Source organism: Triturus cristatus, chromosome 11 (genome assembly GCF_964204655.1).
Source record: "Triturus cristatus chromosome 11, aTriCri1.1, whole genome shotgun sequence".
In the NCBI taxonomy this organism is placed as follows: domain Eukaryota; kingdom Metazoa; phylum Chordata; class Amphibia; order Caudata; family Salamandridae; genus Triturus; species Triturus cristatus.
Window position 1 is genome coordinate 28,883,183 of NC_140594.1, and position 19,983 is coordinate 28,903,165.

The 19,983-nt window shown below is 47.7% G+C and overlaps 1 protein-coding gene across 8 annotated transcripts in view; it reads right to left on the reverse strand.

The window, feature by feature from the left end:
- RIMBP2 (RIMS binding protein 2) overlaps nt 1-19,983 on the reverse strand; it is a 1,529,140-nt gene that overhangs the window by 243,914 nt on the left and 1,265,243 nt on the right. For 7 of the 8 annotated variants that reach the window (XM_085633657.1, XM_085633660.1, XM_085633661.1 and 4 more), the window contains one exon: nt 4,916-5,074. In XM_085633657.1, the coding sequence (XP_085489783.1) occupies nt 4,916-5,074 (159 nt within the window). Of the gene's footprint in view, nt 1-414; nt 1,126-4,915; nt 5,075-19,983 lie in introns of all 8 variants that reach the window. The other variant, XM_085633655.1, reaches the window with a different exon arrangement.

Here is a 19,983-nt window from a genome sequence, read left to right on the forward strand (position 1 = left end):
CGTTGCTGTGAATTAAGACTGAACAACAGTTTAGCAGGGAACTTCTCTATTTACGTAAACAGGCATCATATGCATGACATGTACCCAGCTGTATGCAGTAAATGCACAAATAAATATAGTATTAAGAAACGTCACTTCAGCTAACCCTTAATTAAAAATTAAATTCCGTTGCCCTTCAACAGAAACAAAGCCACAGCAACCGTTATGCCTGCGAAAGGCTCATTGTTACATCTAGAAGCAAAGAAATGGGCTTCCGCCCTACCAGAAGCAAAACAGATGCAGAAATGAAAAGGTGAGGAGCAGAAAACCAGGGATCAGAGCCAAAGAAGGGACACCCAGGGAGAGAAGGGTGAAGGAGACTTGGGTTTGGCAAGCAGGTGTTAAAAATGTTAGAAACAAGCTGAGGTCACACACCGGTGGGTCAATGTGGGATGGCTTTGAGGGTGAAGATGCTTCCCTACTTTCAGGAAGATCATATTCGCTCTTCCGGGCCACCTGAGTTTCTCCACTGCTTAAATGATCGTTTCTAGGCTCAAGCGTGAGTATGGCACTGGTTCGGTTGTCTGCAACGCAAGTCGTTAAGTCGTCATAATCTTCTTCAACACTACTTTGCCTGGTTAGAGTTCTCTTGCGAGCCAATGTTGGCCTGGAGTTTCTTCGGTCCGGGCAAGGACTGACTTCTGAACTGAAAACCTGAGCATCTTTTGGGGGCACTGAGTTAAAAGAACTCCTGAAATTAAACCGCAACTCTTCCTCCTCACTCCCACAGTCTAGTCCGCTGTCTGGACTTCTGGTGAGGAATCGAGTTAGTTTGCTCCCTCTCTCTTCAAAGGGAAAGTCTTCGGTGCCAGGAGCGCTTCTTGCAGCCCGGTGCTTGACTGGGACGCATAAGCCTTGCTGTCGGCCATCTTGGTCTGTCTCAACAGTGGGGCCTCCACGGCCTCTATATCGCGCCCTTTTCAGTTTACAGGAGACACCCAGAACCCCTCTGTGTGACAGTGCGGCATAGTCGCCCTCCTCTTCTGCCACTTCAGGAATACTGAAAAGCTTTTTACTGTGATGGCACTGTTGAGGAAAGTCAGGTTCTTCTGCAAACCCCGCTTCTGAGCCTCTATTCCTAAACTCCTACGAGAGCATGTGATGTTAAAGAGAGGCAGGGGACAAACAATGAGTGGTAAATAAAACGAGGAGAGGGGAAGAAAAATAAAGAAAGAATTAGTTATAGAGGCAATGGTAGACATGCAGTTTATTCCGTGAGGGAAAAGTCATGCTGTGAGTGGAACTCTGTGAAAACAAAGATATGATTAAGAGCTTGCTTGGAGCTGAAATCAGAACAAACACAGACAGCTGGCTGTATACACTGATGCTTCAATAAAGTTAATTCATGCAGTAAAACAAAGAGATGCAGAAAGATGCAGCCAAGTTGAGGGTGAAGTTGGGCGATTGTTGGCTTTTATCCCAACTGTCTTTCTCTCTACAGATGTGATTTCTTGATGATTTTTCTATGGGAGAAGCCCAGAATGTATGAGGGGCTGTTTTTGTGCTGAGAGGCTGTGATCACATTATAAACTCTAAAAGCAGATAGTGATAGAGCCTGGTTTAGGTGAGGATAGAAAGCTCTCCGATTACTCGAGGAACGCTACATCTGAAGGAGAATCGACACATGAAATTTCCTCGAAAATACTATTCAGATGGTGTAAGAAGTCCCGGCAGTGGAATATCCTCCAGAAGGAGAACTTCCTCCTGTACCAGTAGAAACCAATGATCTTTTATTACATGATCTACTACTTACCCTGGGGATCAAAACAATCCTTTGCGACTGGAAAGACTACAAAAGCATCGGTTAATATACATGGTGGGCATGGGCTTGCTTCTTGAGGAGTGCAGATAATTCCGTACTCAATAAAGAATACGATCACGATTCCTCTGGACGCCTCTGGTCTACCCCTGACCTATACCTACAAAGATCAAAACCTCCTTAATCAGAGATTGACAAAAGCAATATTCAACCGAGCTACTTTCTCACACCTCACCAAGGCTCACAATCTGGGGTTTATGATATATCGCTTTGACTGCTCGCACGTAGGCAGGCAAACCCATCAAACTCTTCTCTCTTATCCTCAGTTGTTTCTCCAGAGAAGTTTTCCAACACCTTGGCCATCAAAACAATATGTGTTCTCTTTTCTATTCTGACCCTACTATGATGCCAGATAATTGCCATGCAAATCATATCATTGCTTCTCTGGACATCTTTGGTTTTCCTATGAAAATAATAATAATAAAAAACTGTAAACTGAACTTCCTCCGGAAATCGGATGATATTCGGATACCTGCCAACTCTGAACCAAGCCCGGTGTCCTCCATCTCTGGGTTGTCAGGATGATGACATCTTCTAAGCATCTGGAAATCTAAAATCTGTTCTGACACCTCTGCCACCACACTGAGCTGAACTTCTCAGCACCCCTCTCCGCTGTTCTATTTGGGATAATGTTCCTTCACAAAGGACTTCACAAAGGAGAGGTCGCATATTGCCAGCGTTTCCCTAGTCCCTCCAATCTTACAACCCGAGGACCAAATAATAAGTCCTTTGCAATGCTCTTCTCTGTTACCACTATCTGCCGTCCCTGCAGCCGTCTGCTTGTCTAAATACACCCGCCGGCTTGTATCCTCATGCTAGGACACCACGTCCTCCCTAAGATGTGGCCTTCACGCCATAACTCCCTACCACTCTGAAGCAAAACAATATATTTCTTCTTGTTATTAACTGGCAGGTAGCTTTGAGGCCCAGATAATAATTCAAGGTATTTATTCCCAGGTGTCTAGAGTTTCCTCCTCACATTCAGCCCTCGCCAGAGGTTCCGCTTGCCACGTTTAAATGTCCGCCATGTTGTGTTCCTTTTGGTGGACCAGGACACACATGAAAAGGAAACCAACACTGAAATACTGAATTTAGTGGGGGCGAGCACTGGGTATTGTATTTTGTAGATTACACAACCCAAGTGCTTTCTAATTATGGAGGTGATAAGAAGGCAGGAAAATGAGTGTTATGTTCAATGCCGACGCGACCCTACAAACAAGAGCCCGCACCACAGACCAAGCCTTGAGTTCACTTATGAACAAAGGGAACGAAAAAGCATATTCATGCACCGGAGAAGTCAATATTAAGAGCACAAAATAAAGAGATTAAATTAGTGGAATATTAAGAAGAGGTTTATCCAGCTCTGGTGGGTCCTGTAGGCTGGGATTTTTAACCATTTCCGAGGACACATGTTTGTCCTACAGAGGTTCCCAGGGGTCCACCACAGCCACAAAACTATGATTGAACAACACTTGTGGTAGGATAAAGTCCCACATGGAAGGGATGTTCTAAAGCGGCTTACAGAACTGGCTCCCTGCTTCCACGACTGATACATAACTATTGCCTAACTCGATATCCTCCTCTTAACCGCCAGACAATCTACACCTCTGATTCACTAGGCTGCTTACCCTCCTTTTAATCACTGCGCATGCCTTGTCTCCACCACCAGAGCTCTCCTCCTTTAACCGCCAGAGCATATCTGCTCCTCTAAACTGTAAGACCACGCCACCTTCCGCGCTGAACCACAAATACATTGCAGTGATCTGCACATGGCTAAGAGTCAAGCCAAACAGCCTCAAGTTCCCTCAGTCTTTGACATGTAATAAGAATGATGATGGTGTGGTATGTTACATGTGCGATGCATGTGAATGGGGATTAAGTGGTTTGCCAGCTGCTGAGAAGCGTTTCGCAGACCAACAGATCATAGCCAGGCACACGCATCCTTTGAAGCATCTGGACTTTAAGAAGGTGCAAGTTTATAGCAGGTCCACCTTAAAGGGAAGTGGAAGAGGGCGGGGGCTCGGCCTCTCTGTGCACAAACATCTACACGGGTTCCTTGGCGGCCACTACCCAGACGTTTCTATGAAGAGACAAGGATCGAACAATCTCTCACAAAAGGGGTGTCCCTGAGAGTGTGGCTGTTTCCATACTGAGGTTGTCCACTATACTCTGATGTCACCCTACTTCTTCCAGAAAACCTGTAGTGCACCAGACAGATTTTGTTCCCTGTAGAGTAGTGGACCCTGCTCCCATTTGACCAAACGTCCCATTATAGGCTTGTTTACTTCCAGTGATGCTAGCCTCCTCAAGGCGCCCTTGGTACAGGATACACCCGCTTGGGGAGGCTCCAGAGGACCTGGGGTTTGGAGAAACTAGGGTGACAGATTTTGAAGGACCTTCGACTCATCAGGGAAGCTGCAGTGAGTTCTCCTAGTGTAGACCGCTTTGGTTCTTCAATCAGGAGCCGATGCTGCCAGGTTCAGTGACCACAAAGAAGTCACAAAATGTCTGCTGCATAAAATATCCTAAATGATAACACTCAATGCCGCACACCTCGATGTAAGTTCTAATCACAACTTATGTGTGGCCATGAGTTGATTACAAATTGTTTCAGCTCGACTCACCCATGTGATACATACTAAGTGAATGTAACTTCACATATATCCATGAGCCAACCCTGGTTTGGACTTTGAGAGGGTCTTGTGGTCTACAACATTGTTCCAGTATTGGATGGTGGTTGGTGGCAACCTGTACCAACTTCAATCTAGTCACAGTCCTTTCCATTAAAGTATGACTTGCCCTTGGAGAAATGCTGCCCTTGGAGGCACGTCGACCTTGGACACGCATCCCCCTTTGAGACACACTGCCCTTGGAGACGCAGCTCCTATTGGCGAGCCCCACCAGTAGACACAAGTCTCTATTAGCCACATCTCTGTCACCAGGGCACATCTCTGTTCGCTACTACAGTACACGAACCACAAGACCCCATCCCAGTCCCTTGACAGAGTGGACCCAGCCTGCGCGAGCCCACCCACGGTCTATGACTCCATCTCTTACCTTGAGGGTATTATGAGAGGAGACACTAATGCGTCGTCGTGCACCATCTTCCAGCTGCATCTCTGTGTACAGCTCCTCTTCGTCCTCCTCCATGATGTCGGACAGGTCAGAGCCTCTGCTGCTCTCCGTTTGGTAGTCGTCGCCCTGGGTGTACTGCGGCTGGTCAAGAGAAGAAAACAAAAGAGGGTCAGAGCGCAAGCAAGCCAAGAGAACTAAGCATGAACAGCAAGCGGCCAGCCCCAACCAGGGGTATAGGGGAGGTATTGGGAGTAACCTCAAGGGACTGGGGCATGGCCATGGCCATATGTGAGAGGGGGAGTAGGAGAAAGCTGAACAGGCCTCAGATAGGATTGTCATGGAGGGGCAAAAGAAGTGACGGCATTAAGGCACCGCAAAGCTAGTTCAAACTCAGTACATAGTTAGTGGTAGCCAGACCTGCAACTCTAACCAGATCACCTGCTGCGATAGTCTTAGGTTTGGTGTTCTTTAACATTCACGTTTGGAGATTAAAAGGTGTACCTCCTTCAATCTTCGCTTGAGTCGGGTAATTGCAATCTATCAAGGATCATTTTTAGGTCTCAGCTACAGACAGCTTTAGCTTTCTGTTGGGAGACCTATTGTATCCAACACATATTCCATACTTGGAGCAGGCTCTTGGTCACCCCTTGCTCATGGTTGAATGGTTTTCTTGTCTGTCTCATGTGTACTCTTGTTTTGATGGCTTAACTCCCTCTCCTTGTGTTTGTCCTGCTCAGGAGAATTTCGGTCTCACACCTTGAGCGGGCTCCTTTTCAGGTTGAGCCTGGGCAGTGCATGCGCTGCTCTGCAATGCATACTGTATTTGAGTATGGACTTGAAGCTCCACCAACTCTCGGCCCATATTTTTCATTGGCTTGTGTCATTGTCCTTTGTAAATGCAGGCTTCTGATTCGTTAACAGGCTTGTTAGTCCCTCCTTAGTATCGCCTTGTCTTCATTTGTATCCTCCCATGAGGACTGGCCCTTTTACTTCTGTTGATACACTGTACGTCTTATTTAGTCTGTAAGCACTATTTTCGTGAATGAGTAACTCCTACTGCAGGCACGACATGCTTTCTTGCAACATTCAGGGCGCCATGCGCACTTTCACTTTACAAGCAGCCTGGGACAATGGCGGCTGCTACTTTGAAGTGAAATAGGTCTCGCATTTACAAGAGTTTGAGCTATTGGCATTGTAAATGACAATGCCTTTATTTATGTGTTGATTATCAAAACAGATAAATAAAAGGCATTGTCTTTTACAATACCAATAGCTTAAACTCTTCCAAATGCGAAACCTTTTGCATTGCAAATTCTTGTTTGTATTTATTGCTTTATTTGCCAGCGCAGCATGGGAGTGCATGAATTTACCCTGCATCAGTCTATGGGAGTCATTGTGTTAACATGCCCTCTTGCCCCGGTGCACCTTACAGCTGTTTTGCTCTGCGTCCCACTTTCTGTCCAACTGCCTGTTTTATTCTATTTTTTTAACGAGGCTGCTCCCTCTTTTTCTGTGCTCCCCCCTGATCCCTACTCCTCTCACAACCTTCTCCCTATCTTTGGCCGCTCTTTTGTCACAGCGCATGAGCTTGCACTCGTCACAAAACATGTATGTGTGCATGTGTCACACTGCATGTGTACACTGCATGCATGTATATTGGCAGCCATCTTGGAATGGGTTTTCCATGAGAGGACCCCTCTGAAATCCACTGTCAGCTTTCCAGCCATCTCTGTGCATGCATCATGGCGCATGTGTCTGCGCATGTCTGCCAATCAAAAAGCACTTGCAAAGCCGATAGCTCTGACTTTTAGAGCCAAGATGTACTGGCTTTGCCAAAGCTTGTTAGACTTCTTACCAGCATTCTAGCCTGAATCCAGATATGTCTTCTTGCTGAACCAGTTTACACGCCTTAGCATTGCTTTGTGCACAGGTTGAATGTTTATCAGTTTTCTACCGTCACAGAGAGCACTGAAGAGGTCTTCGCTATTCAACAGATTACAGACTTCGGTTACACCTGTAATAGGAGACCCTCTGCTTGGAGGTGAGGGGCTCATGTGACCCTCTGCTTGGAGGTAAGGGTCTCATACTTATACCTGAGGACTCGGCAGCTGTACCTTACTCCTGTAATAGGAGACTCTCTGCTTGGAGGTGAGGGGCTCATGTGACCCTCTGCTTGGAGCTAAGGGTCTCATACTTATACCTGAGGACTCGGCAGCTGTACCTTACTCCTGTAATAGGAGACCCTCTGCTTGGAGGTAAGGCTCTCAGGTGACCCTCTGCTTGGAGCTAAGGGTCTCATCTTTATACCTGGGACTCAGTAGCTGTACGTTACACCTGTAATAGGAGACCCTCTGCTTGGAGGTAAGGGGCTCATGTGACCCTCTGCTTGAAGGTAAGGGTCTCATCTTTATACCTCGGACTCGGTAGGTGTACCTTACACCTGTAATAGGAGACCCTCTGCTTGGAGGTAAGGGGTCATCTTTATACCCGAGGCCTCGGTAGCTGTACCTTACACCTGTAATAGGAGACCCTCTGCTTGGAGGTAAGGCTCTCAGGTGACCCTCTGCTTGGAGGTAAGGGTCTCATCTTTATACCTGGGACTCAGTAGCTGTACGTTACACCTGTAATAGGAGACCCTCTGCTTGGAGGTAAGGGGCTCATCTTTATACCTTGGACTCGGTAGGTGTACCTTACACCTGTAATAGGAGACCCTCTGCTTGGAGGTAAGGGCCTCACATTTATACCTGGGACTCAGTAGCTGTACGTTACACCTGTAATAGGAGACCCTCTGCTTGGAGGTGAGGGGCTCATGTGACCCTCTGCTTGAAGGTAAGGGGCTCATCTTTATACCCAAGGCCTCGGTGGCTGTAAGTTACACCTGTAATAGGAGACCCTCTGCTTGGAGGTAAATGGCTCATCTTCATACCTGAGTACTCGGTAGCTGTACGTTACACCTGTAATAGGAGACTCTCTGCTTGGAGGTAAGGGGCTCATATTTATACCCAAGGCCTCGGTGGCTGTAAGTTACACCTGTAATAGGAGACCCTCTGCTTGGAGGTAAATGGCTCGTCTTCATACCTGAGTACTCGGTAGCTGTACGTTACACCTGTAATAGGAGACCCTCTGCTTGGAGGTAAGGGGCGCATCTCTATACTTGAGGATTCAGTAGCTGTACGTAAACAGGGTTCAGTTTCAAAAGACTGAATACTTTGGGGTGAGTGCTGGTCCTCCTGTCTCTTCGTGTAATAATCCGAAGCTGACAGGAGTGACCCTAGGGTCATGTCCAGAATGTGCCTTGATGTCCCCTGATTACCGAGCCCTACCTGCAATATTGCATCTCTGGATGAAGAGTGACCTCGTTTGGTGGGGGTGGTAATGTGTCTGCAGAGGGCTGGGCAGGAGGTGCTCACCGTAGCTTTAAAGGGATACCTAGGCCCCTCCTTCTCAGAATGACGTCGATCCACATTCCTTTCGCATGGTCTGTCTGTCAGTCTGTCTGTCTGTCTACTGATCTCTGTCTTCAGATGCATCTCCTCAATCACTGCTTATGATCACATAAAATCTTTACCATATTGGGTCACAAATGCAGCCATGTCTCATGAGTGGTTTATGGCCTTTACACATTTGTAAAATAAATCCTTGTTTACTCAAAATCAGCTTTACATGTGGCGTTCATCTGCTCCAAACCCATTTTACAAATGTTGTCTCTCTACTTCCTACGGTTGCTCTCTGTTGGAGGTCTGATTTGAGGGCGCGCGCGTCGTTCACATTCTCACCATTCTGAGAGACATTACTACACGAAATACTGATTGGTATTTTGTTGCACAGTAAGTTATCACTCAATCTGTGACTTCTTTTTTTTGGTTTTGCAGCAAAACATAGAATCACCTCAAACACGCCCTCCTAGTGAAGGTACCAGACCAAGACCCCGGGGTACCGGATGCGGAAGACTTCTCGCCTCTGTTTAATACACTTTACTCCAGTATTTCCCAAACTGTGGGTCGCCAGCCGATGTTTGGTGAGTCCCAAAAGTCCAAGCGATAAATAAAGATGTCTTTAGATTGTGTATTCATCTTGTACATTTGCTGCTCTTCAAAGACAGAGGTCAAATGTCAGGCCATGTCTTCTGCTGCTTATTTTTAGGTCGAGCCTGGGCATCACTTGCTCTACTCTACGAGGCATGCTGTATTCAGGTATTGACTTGAAGCTCCGCCCACTCTACAACCATCATTTTTCATTGGCTTGTGTCATTGTCCTTTGGAAACTGTGGCTTTTCATTAGTCAATAGGCTAAGTAGTCTCTCTTTAGTACTGCCTTATCAATTTGTAACCTCCCATGAGGACACCCCCTGTTACATGTGTTGGCTTTAATTACAGTCTCCAAGCACTATTTGCTTAAATGTTTTTCTCCTGTCTGCTGTTGCAGGCAGGACACGCTCTCAGCCATTGCTTTATTTTAGTTTTTTCATAGCGCAGCACGCTCATACAGTGGCGGACGTTCCTTTGGTTTATTTGCGGTACTTGAAGCCGCCACATGGTTTTTTGTTTAGCATATATGAACTTTTTTTTTAAACTGCCACATGCTGCACTTTCACTTTAATGGCAGCTGTGCCCTATCCCTTAAACAAGCCGTGTGTAAGGAAAGGGACGCGGCCGCCATTAAAGTTAAACTACGGCATTGGGGCGCTTTTACAAAAAAAGCATTTGTTTGTCAAGTTGAGAAATGAATGCGTCTTTTTATAAAGGTGCCTCATACTGTGCTTGAACTTTAATGGCAGCCTTGCCCCTTTCTTTAGACACGGCTCGTCTAAGGAAAAGGGTGTGGTGACATTAAAGTGAAAGCGCCACATGGGCACTTTTACAAACAAGCATTTGCAATGCAATAGGTGTCGCATTTACAAGAGTTCTGTAAATGTGAGCATTGGAAATGCTTGTTTAACATGGGGAATGGTGTTTACAAACTCCTGTCAATGTCCTGTCCGAGAAAGGAAAGTAAAGTGAATTATGTGACAATCTCACTGAAGTGCACATGAAGTGCGAAAGGAAACGCTGTAAGATGTAATCTTTTCTAAACACACAACAAAATCTAAATACCTTTAGGTGAACTGTACACATTCAGCTGTTAGGAAAGCAAAAACAAAGCACATTTTTGGGAAATTTGGAAGTGTGTTGGAAACTAAGATTTTAATAGGATCAGAGCAAAGCAAGACACTTTACCTTGCAATGCACAAATAATAAATATTTACTGAAACCCGATTTGCATACGTTATCATTTGTGTGCAGTAGAGTTTCATCAGTAAAGCTGTCTGTCTGTGCAAATGTAGTGACTATGTCGATGGAAAATGTGCTGTCTGTAAGTGACTCTGTGGTATCACATGATGCTTTAGTTACATTAAAAAGATCGCCCGTCTCATGTCTATTAAAGCTTGGTGGGTCGCAAACGTTTATCATCCTAAAAAGTGGGCCGTGGTTCCAAAAGGTTTGGGAAGCGCTGCTCTGCTCTCTACTGGGAAGAGAACCATCACCACATATCCCTCCAGTCCCGGGAACCCTTTCACGTTCCGCTAACAGAAACCAGGCCTTTGTACGTCAAGACACTTCTCAATGACTTTGGTCCTAAGCAAAAACGTCTTTCATCGTTGGCTTCCATTTCCAGTTTATTATTTTCCAATGTCTTCCACAATCTCTCTGAAGGGCACGGCCATTACTTTCCACCATCTCTCAAAGATGCAGGTTTATGCTTGGCCACCATGAGCCATATTCCGATCTACAAAATATTTGTATTATATGAACCCCAATCAACACTCCAGGTTCACAGCTTCTGAAGACTGATCTCGCCATCCAGCATGGCTGTCGGAAACAGTGATCGGCCTCATTCCAGCATGGCGGACACAATGGCGTACAAGTTGGAGGACCGGTCCTCTTCCGTCTGCGGAAAGGTATCCTAACCACAGGCTGCCGTTCTGCCACGTGTCAACAGCAGCTTCACTGATGAGCCCCCAACCCTAGTCGTAAATGTATAAGGACTTCGCTTGAATTTGTAGCCTTCCTTGGGGATTTGGCCCTTCTCTAACATTCATATAGCAGTAACTGGGCAAATCCACTCATATAACACGTGGCACGTCAGGTCGTAGACCTTTCGACAAAGCACTTGTGGCGAGCTGCTTGAAGCCATTACAAGTTCTAGCTCTTGCAGTGAGTTCAGCAGCTGCACCTTAGAAGATTCTCACAGTCCTAATGGCTTCTGCCTGCCTTCCTTGAGGATTTACCCAGTTTTAGGAGTCCAAAAACTATTGCTGTGCTGACCAGTTCTACTCAAAGGAAACTGTATTCCGCTGCCTGGCGTTGAGCGCCGCCTTGCCAAGAGGTATGGAGCTGTTGAGCGAACCCTGGAAAAGGAACTGTAGAGAGAGAGCAGAGGAAGAGAACAGCAGACGTAGTCAAGAGCAAGAGTTTCGAGGTTACACCTGGTCTTCCAAACTGGGCTTCGATGTGTCGATGAGACTGTGTGCCAGGTTTAGGGGCGGTCTCTACACAGCGTATCAATATTCAGTGACGTTTCTGTCCGCTCTTCCACCATTCTGTCGCGGAAGCAGCAGAAGGCAGATGACGCAGATGTGGGCCTGAGTTTGTTACGCGTCAGTGTTAATGGCACCAGGACTGTATGTATGGAGCGGTACTTCTATAGCACAAACCTACTTATGTCACAACGGAGCCGGCTAATCAGGGGAGACTATCCCGCCACTGTTTTTAGCAACACCATGACAACCACCTATCAAAGCATAGTGGTCTTTCAGTGCGAGGTCATTCCGTTATCCCTGATGTGTTCTGGAAAAAACTCCCGAGCTGACAGGTATGCCTGAAATGTGGACAATGATAACGTACACCTGCTTTAGGGGCACATTCCCAGTAACCCCACAGGTTCTTACAAATTCTATCATACCAAACGATGGCTTTTATTCCATAGCTGCTGCTCCTGCATTGGAACATCACAAAATAAAATGATGGACGGGGTGTTGAAACTTTTCAATCATTCACCCCCAGTCAAGAGATCTGGGTTAAATCCATTGTTATTTTGCTTGCCACGCCACCCCAGTTTAGACCTGGCCATATGCAAATCAGTCTTGACCCTGTGCCTCATGGGAACCGTCCAGACCGAACTGCCAAGCCATGTCCTCCCTGGACCGGAAACCAGCATCCTAGGACCGGTTTTGGGGTAACACCCCTCATCTGCCAGGATAGCTTGACTCCAGTGGTTCAGCGAGCAGGGGACCCATGTCTGGGCATACACTTCCACTCAGGGCGCACACAGCAACATCGTGAGGAGTGATACCAGCTTCTCAAAGAGCCGCCCGTCGCCCACTTCAGTCTGCCACAGGACATCCCTCCTGCTAGGAAGTAGTCCTCTACACGTTGTTGGTACAACCCTGAGTTGTTGTTGCCACTGGGCAAGAGACCAGAGACACAACACCCGTTGGGGCTATGGGGGCTGGGGGGCATCAGCCTTGTGAAGGTATTTACTAGATGTCTTGTGGCCTCACGTGTCTGCACGCGACAAAGGTCTCAGCAGCGTTCGGAACACACAGGAACACACTAGGAGAAGCCCTTTTCCTCTCACAACAGTCCTCTTCACCTCTTTCAACCTCTTCTGCATGTGAGAAGGCCCCCTCCACGTGCCTGTAACCTCACATGAGCCTACAGCAGCACCTGTGTAATGCTGTGTGCCAGAGACATTGAATCCATGCGTTGTGCGTCACGGACCCCTTCATGATACACATACCAGGGTGATAATAAGCATTAAAAATGCAATAGGTCTCGCCTTTCATTAAGTTAAAGCCATTTGCTTTCCTATACAATACCATTTAGCAAAGCAAATGGCTTTAACTTAATCAAAGGCGAGACCTATTGCATTTTCAATGCTTGTTGGTAAAAGTGATGCCTTTTGGACAGTACTCCCAGATCTCAGCAGGAAGCCGGCTTGTTACTTAGAAGTGTAGCTTCAATGACAAGCACCGTTTGTGAAGCAGCACCATACAAAACCTGACGGCGATAATGCATTCCATTCAGACTTGCATAATCACTCAGTTTCACTCCCTCAGCCCTAAACGCCAAATGGATTGCAATAAGCCTTCAGTGACATTTACTCAAACACGTGCAGTCAGCAGGTGGCGCTGCAACTCCTTAATTGCCGCTTCAGGAATTTGCATTATGCCGCACTCTGCTGCTTACAGGATGCAAGACCTATGCCAATGAGTGAGGCTGCCTGTGCTCTAATTTATTTATTTATTAATGCAATGTTATAGGTTTGAACATATTTGGTTTGTTCCTAGATATGAGACACGCCTGCAATGAATGAGAATCCGATGGGGGAAGCTCATTCTCATGAGACTGCACCAAGTGAAAAGGAAACGTATTGCCTTTGTCTGCGTCCCAAAGTATGTGTCTCGCTCAGCGAGTGAGATAAACAACCCGAGCTGTGAGACACCGCACACTAAGTGAGACCTATGTCTCACTTTTAATGAGAACGTGAAAATATGCTGCTCACTTTATTTGAAAATAATTTATGTTCTTCAATAATGCGGTTCAGTGGATTCCAGACACTGTAGACCATGCTTAAAAGCTAAATAAATAAAAATAAACAAGGAGAAATAGAAGCGCTCTGATACCTGATACCTTCGGGTGAAATTTGTGCTATAAAAACAAGGCAGTGTAACGAGCTTCTGATAAGAAGCTTGGTTGCCATGACAATAGAACGCTATTGTCACAAGATGGCGTCAGACTGTCCACAGTCCCTACGGACATGCGCATGCTGTTTGCTGTGGACAAATGGCAAGAGCAGCCATGTTTGTCGATGCAGACGCATGCATGCAAGCGTTTGGGAGAATCAATTACAAAAGGCACTCGCATAGCGAGACAGCGCATGTGCTGCTATCGCCAGGCGAGACCTAAAAAGGACCTGAGAACGCTGCTTATCTTATTAACAAAGAAAGATGGCGACCCCTTGCACTTGGTCATATGAGTACCCTGCCTTCACGCTGGAGGCCTTTACCTAACCAAAGGTTAACTCCTTGTGATGAGCCTGACCCAGGAACTGTGGCTCCAAGCAGGGCCTCATTTAAGAAAACATTTTAACTGCACATGGAACATACTGTACTGCTGCTTGGTCACGCGCTGGCACAACATGGGCACAAGGAATTACACCTGTGCAGTGATGTAATATGTCAATATACAGAAGAGCTTATAGGCATGTTAAAATAGGCACTGCCCAAGGCCTCCTCTGCGAGAAGATTCACACAGAGCTCCTTCACTGACGTTCTCTGAGACTCTTTCATCAGCCCTAAGGCTGCACAGGTGGCACGCCACACCTAGGGTCTTAGCAGAGCTGTCCGTAGGGTGGCTGCACGGGCTGTGCCGTGCGCCCGCTGTTGACACTCCACACCCATGTTCCTATCAGAGCTGTATGTAGAGTGACTGGACGGGCCGTGCCACGCACCCTCTGCTGGCACGCCACACCCATGTTCTTTTCACAGCTGTCTGTAGGGTGACTGGACGGGCCGTGCCGTGACCCTACTCCTGGCACTCCGCGTCCATGTTCCGATAAGAGCCATCTGTAGGGTGGCTGCAGAGGCTGTGCCACGCGCCCTCAGCTGGAACTTTGTAGTAGCGTGGCTGCACGGGCTGCATGCCCTCTGCTGGCACTCCACACCCATGGTTCGATCGGAGCTGTCTGTTTTTTGTTTTTTTGTTGCATATTTATAAAGCGCGAACTCGACCCGAAGGAGCGCTTTACATGAGCACCGTATTTAATTACACATTCAGGCACAGGGAGATTAAGTGATTTGCCCAGAATCACAGGATGTGGACGCGACCTCGAGGCTCGAACCCTGGTTTCCTGCACCGGAGGCAGCAGCGCAGCCGAGGGACCACATCCTCTCAGGGTGGCTGCACGGGCTGTGCCGTCCACCCTCTGCTGGCACTCCACACCCATGTTCCCGTAAGAGCCGTCTGTAGGGTGGCTGCACGGGCTGTGCCGTCCACCCTCTGCTGGCACTCCACACCCATGTTCCCGTAAGAGCCGTCTGTAGGGTGGCTGCACGGGCTGTGCTGCGTGGCCTCTGATGGCGTTACACGGTTGGGGGATCTTTCAAGGCACCTTCTCTGAAATACCTTACAGAGATGTTTTTGGCACGATTCTGCATTTCCGTGACTCCCTTTCTGTCTCTCTCTCTCTCTCTCTCTCTCTCTCTCTCTAGCTGTTGCGCTCCCTCTCTTGCTCCCTCTCTCTCTCTCTCTCTCTCTCTCTCTCTCTCTCTTTCAGCAGATCATAGTGTCCTGCCCATATGACTCTGCCTGTCACGTGTTGGCATTTACGCTGCTTTGGTGTTAAGAACATTTATGACGCAGATTTCAGTCACCCCGCTAGGTGGCGCCTTCTACTAACCGTTCGGAATATAAAATAGCTGAGTAGGATAATGTCACTTGCCTTTGTGGTGACTCTTGGCATAGGATAGTTCTCATTATCAAGCTGTGGGTACCCCCCTGTGGGCATCCTCTGTGGGTATCCTCTCCGGTTAGTCCCTGTGGGCACCCCCTGAGGGCATCCCTTATCGTACCTGGACTGATGAATGTTTGTCAGTGGGACAGAGCTGAGAAAGAGAAAACTGACACACACACTCACAATGTCCCATTTTTTTTTAAAACATACATTATTGACCACCAGATATCATTCACAAAAAATGATAGCCATCACATTGTGAAATTTGTGGTTTTCTTACTGCTAGTACCTGCCAGTCCATGCATAATTATGCGTGCACGTAGGCATGACCGGAAGTTTCTCAATGATACAAAAAAAGCTAGTATGGTGTAATGGTAAAAAGGCATTAATTTGAATAGGTTAACAGTATCAATCCTAACGTTTCCCCTTGAAACCACCCTCCCCCACCCAGGCTCTGGCCGCCAGGTCTAAATGCCCATCCTGAGAACTTGTCGGTGTATATATCGCTCGTCCATTCTCCCTGGCGTTGTGCGGGATTCCATGGTGTAAGTTCGCTTGGCAGGTGCAGCACAGCCTGGTCGCTGCTATGGAGTGGGAGTTATTTGGAAAGTAAAGGCAACCCCCTGGAGAGCAAATAACTTCAAGGTCAGGGAAAAGAGGGAAAAAACAACAGCAAATGGGTGGGAGCAGCTGGCCATGGGAAGAGGCCTGGTGCTTTAAACCCCTCTAGCATGGGTCCCATTCCGTTGAGATGGGGCGTTTGCGCAGTCCCGGTGCCTCTTCGCGCCTGATTGCCGCGCACTCCGCGCTGCTCCAATGTACCCCCTCATCATACCATGGAGAATAATGCAGGCTGACTGGTGGATTTCCACCGCATGGTAATGGCGCGTATAGCTAGTATAAGGGCAAGATCTAGGAATCGGAGTTGAACCTTTGGGGGCTTGTGGGCCCGCGGAGGCCCAGAAGTCATTCTGTTAAGTTATCTTCAATCTGTAAGTGTGTAACCTCGCCAATCGCATCGCGCACCCCCGCCCAGTAGTGACTAAGACGGGGCAAGCCCATAACATGTGGACGAAGCCCGCCTCTTCAGACTCGCATCGAGGACAGCAATGTTGGGCGTCTGGAAACATGCGGTGGAACCGCCGTGGGGTTGGATAGGATCTGTGCAGTACCATGCTTTGTATAAATTTAAACTTGGCGTTGCGCGACACTCGCTTAGGGTGCTCCAGAATGCTTGTCCATGCTTTATCAGACAATACACAGTCAGTAGTTTCCGCCCATTTGGTTCTCAAGTCGTCGAGTGTGGCAGACGCCTGTGCCCGGATCACAAGGTCCCCATAAAGATAAGGTTCACTTCCTGTTACATCCTGGTTCTTGCCAGTGCCAGCCTTGTGGGCAGAGTCTAGAAGCTGAGAATGAGAAATGGAGGACAGGGCAGTGTATTATAGGCAAACTAGTGACAACTAGGGTAGTGTGCAGAGACCCTGGATGGAGGTTGGCATCCAAGCAGAGTGCCCCCATAGGAGATGAACGGCTCTGTCTATCTCACAGTGCTTGCCTCAGAGTCTCGTAGCTGGCCAACGTGCCTCAAAGGGTGCAAGTAGTTGGTCCGTGAACTTCAGCTCCCTGGTTCTGTCCACAGAAAGGCAGAAGATGTGCCTGATGTCCCAATTGTGTATTGTCTCTTCAGCCGAGGAGGCAAGACGATGAGAGAAACCCTGTCAGGAGAAGAAACGCCTCGTTCAGATGGACCTTCGGCAGAGTCTCTGAGACAAAGGTAGGACCCCCTTGGTCCTATGGAAGAGTACTGAGGGTTGAAGGGCTTGGAGCTGGCTTGTGTACCTACACTTAGGAAACCTCAGATGACATGAGGTCAATGCCTATAAAAGTTTGTGCATTAGCCTAGCTGAGACTGCGACGTGGCTCAATGGTTGGAGCGGCAGACCTCGATGTAGAGCACTGGTCCGGGACCAGGGTTCGATTCCTGTCGCGGCAGGGTCTCGGGCTATAAATTCTGCGGACCGGATATTCTCGCCTCAGTGCCTATTCTAATCATGGGTCCCACGCTGCAACTCTGGGCAATAGCTTGCTTAATCTCCACAACGGCCCCAACAGCGCTGGGATGCCTGGCCTCACCATGGGGTGCCCAGGAGTGGACACCTCACATGGAAAGCCAGGAAGGGTTCCTTCAGCGGTATGAGTACAGTGCTGAGATACGCGTAGTGGTGATCGGCGCTATATAAATACCTATACATTTACAAGAGACGGAGAGGACATAGACCCTAATGGCCACAAGAGAAGTCTCACATGTTTTCCGATGCACGTGTGCCACCAGTAGACGAAGCAAGAGGGGCTAGACATCCTTCATAAGCAGGTCGAGGTTCTCTGCTAGTGACCAGAGTTTGCTTTTTGCTGCTGTAATGGTGAAGCCCCGTGTGCTCAACCTGAGTAAAGCTAGATATGGATTCAGCATAAACTCCGTCCACCCCGACGGGAGAAAAGTCTAATAGAACCCCGTCCAAGCCACTGCTCGGAGAATGCATTCTGCAGCACATATGGAAAGAGGAAAAGGCCTCAGAGGAGTGTTTGGGGCAATAAAGATGCCCCTTGATGCACAATAACAATCCTGCCTGTAACGCAGGCATCCTTGCAGCATGGTACGAGGGTGCGTACGTTGGTGAAGGCAGCACATTGCGCGCCAGCTCACGTGGAGAGCTGAACAGCGCTATATCTGAGTAGATCTGGCGTTCTCCAGCTCACTCTCGTTCACGCAACCCAGCGCATCAACTGTGCATGCATGCGCCCCACATCCGCTAGAAAACTGGGACAAAACTTAATGTTGATGTATTATTGTTTTATTTCTGAAACAAGTGTCCACCTGTCTTCTACACAATGGCTTGCTCAGGTGTTCGCCCCTAGTGTAGCGTGTCTCTATATGGCAGCTTTTGAAAAGGACGTGATTTTCAACACCTCCAATCCTTTCCGTGACAACCTCACGCTATGGAAACGATTCATTGACGATATTCTGATCTTCTGGCATGGGACACATACTAACTGTGTAGACTTCATTAAATGGATCAATGTGCAGAATGAATATCTCAGGTTCTCACATACCATATCAGAACTTTCCATACCATTTCTAGACTTGAACATCACATTGCTTGATGGCCCTCTGAGCACAACTCTGTATAAAAAAAACACTGATCGCAATAGTTTATTGCGTTATGAAGCCACCACCCCAAAATGTTGAGGGATTATCTACCCTTTGGCCAATTTTTACGCATTAGACAAAATTGCACAAGGGTATCTGATTACATAACAGAGGCCAGAGTTCTGTCATCTAATTTGAAGGCCAGGGGTTATTCCGATAAACAAGTTTGAAATTCCATGAAAAGAGCTACGAATAACCCACGAGAATCACTACTTGAGACACAAACTAAACCAAGCTCTGACATACTCACCTGTGTCACCTCCTTCACACCAGACTCTGCTAGAATTAAGAAAATCATCTTGAGAAACTGGAACATTTTAGACACGGGCAGTCTGAACCGCACCACCGTACCGGTCACATGACCATGCGCACGTCACCAGCCTGCAGCACATTAGGCACCAGCCGCCGTAAACCTCCCACCATCCCGGTTCCGGCGGCAGCGGTAGGTTGAAGAGCATTAGCGTTCCAACACGCTGGTGAGTACCACGGCTTTCGTCCCTCTTGTGCGCTCCTATTTGGAATCCCTCCGTGGTGAGATTGCAATCGAGGAACTGATTGCACTTCCCGGTTTGCACTGACATGCCGCTACCTTCTATGATTCTCTCCGTTACCCAGGGGGGACGGCTCATGCGCCCGGCACCACGAAGAGAGTTTGGTTAGTTTACCTCGTCTCCTCTGCTGTGATCGGCCATTGACCGCCCGCTGCTGAGTGCGTGGTTATCATGGCTGCACATTGTATCGCATGTGGGTGTTTGAACCTTGGCAGTGTCCTTTCCTTTCCCCATTCTCTCCCCTCAGTGGTTCTTTTGGCAGCAACACGCTGTTTTTACACTCCGCGTTAACCACCTTTTTATCCCCCTAACTTACCTTTCCACTCCATCAGTATATGCTTACAGGACCCAAATTGGAGTCCTTTCGCGTCCGCCGGTTACTGCTGCAAGACCTCCTTGTTAGCGGTCTAGGTGAGTCTCTTCCTTGTTTAATTACCGCATCCCTCATAGTTTTCGCTATGAGATGCTTTTAACATACTCACTTATCCTTGTGGTGTGCATGTGCACCTTTTGATCCCCTGTTCTCACAGCCCCTTTTTTGTCTCACTGACAATAATGATAATAAATAATTCTTTACCCCTGTATACTGAAGACAAGATCTTTTATCGTACTGTGAGTGCACCTGCATGTATTGTTCATTGTCACTTCACGTTTCTCGTTTCAGGTTATCTTGCCAAAGCCTGTTAGGGATGTAGATTCTTCACGTACCCACGCATTGTAGACAGTTCCAACACTGATCCTGAGGAAGTGCCCTGACCTTTATGGCTACTATGGCACGAAACATGTAGATCTCT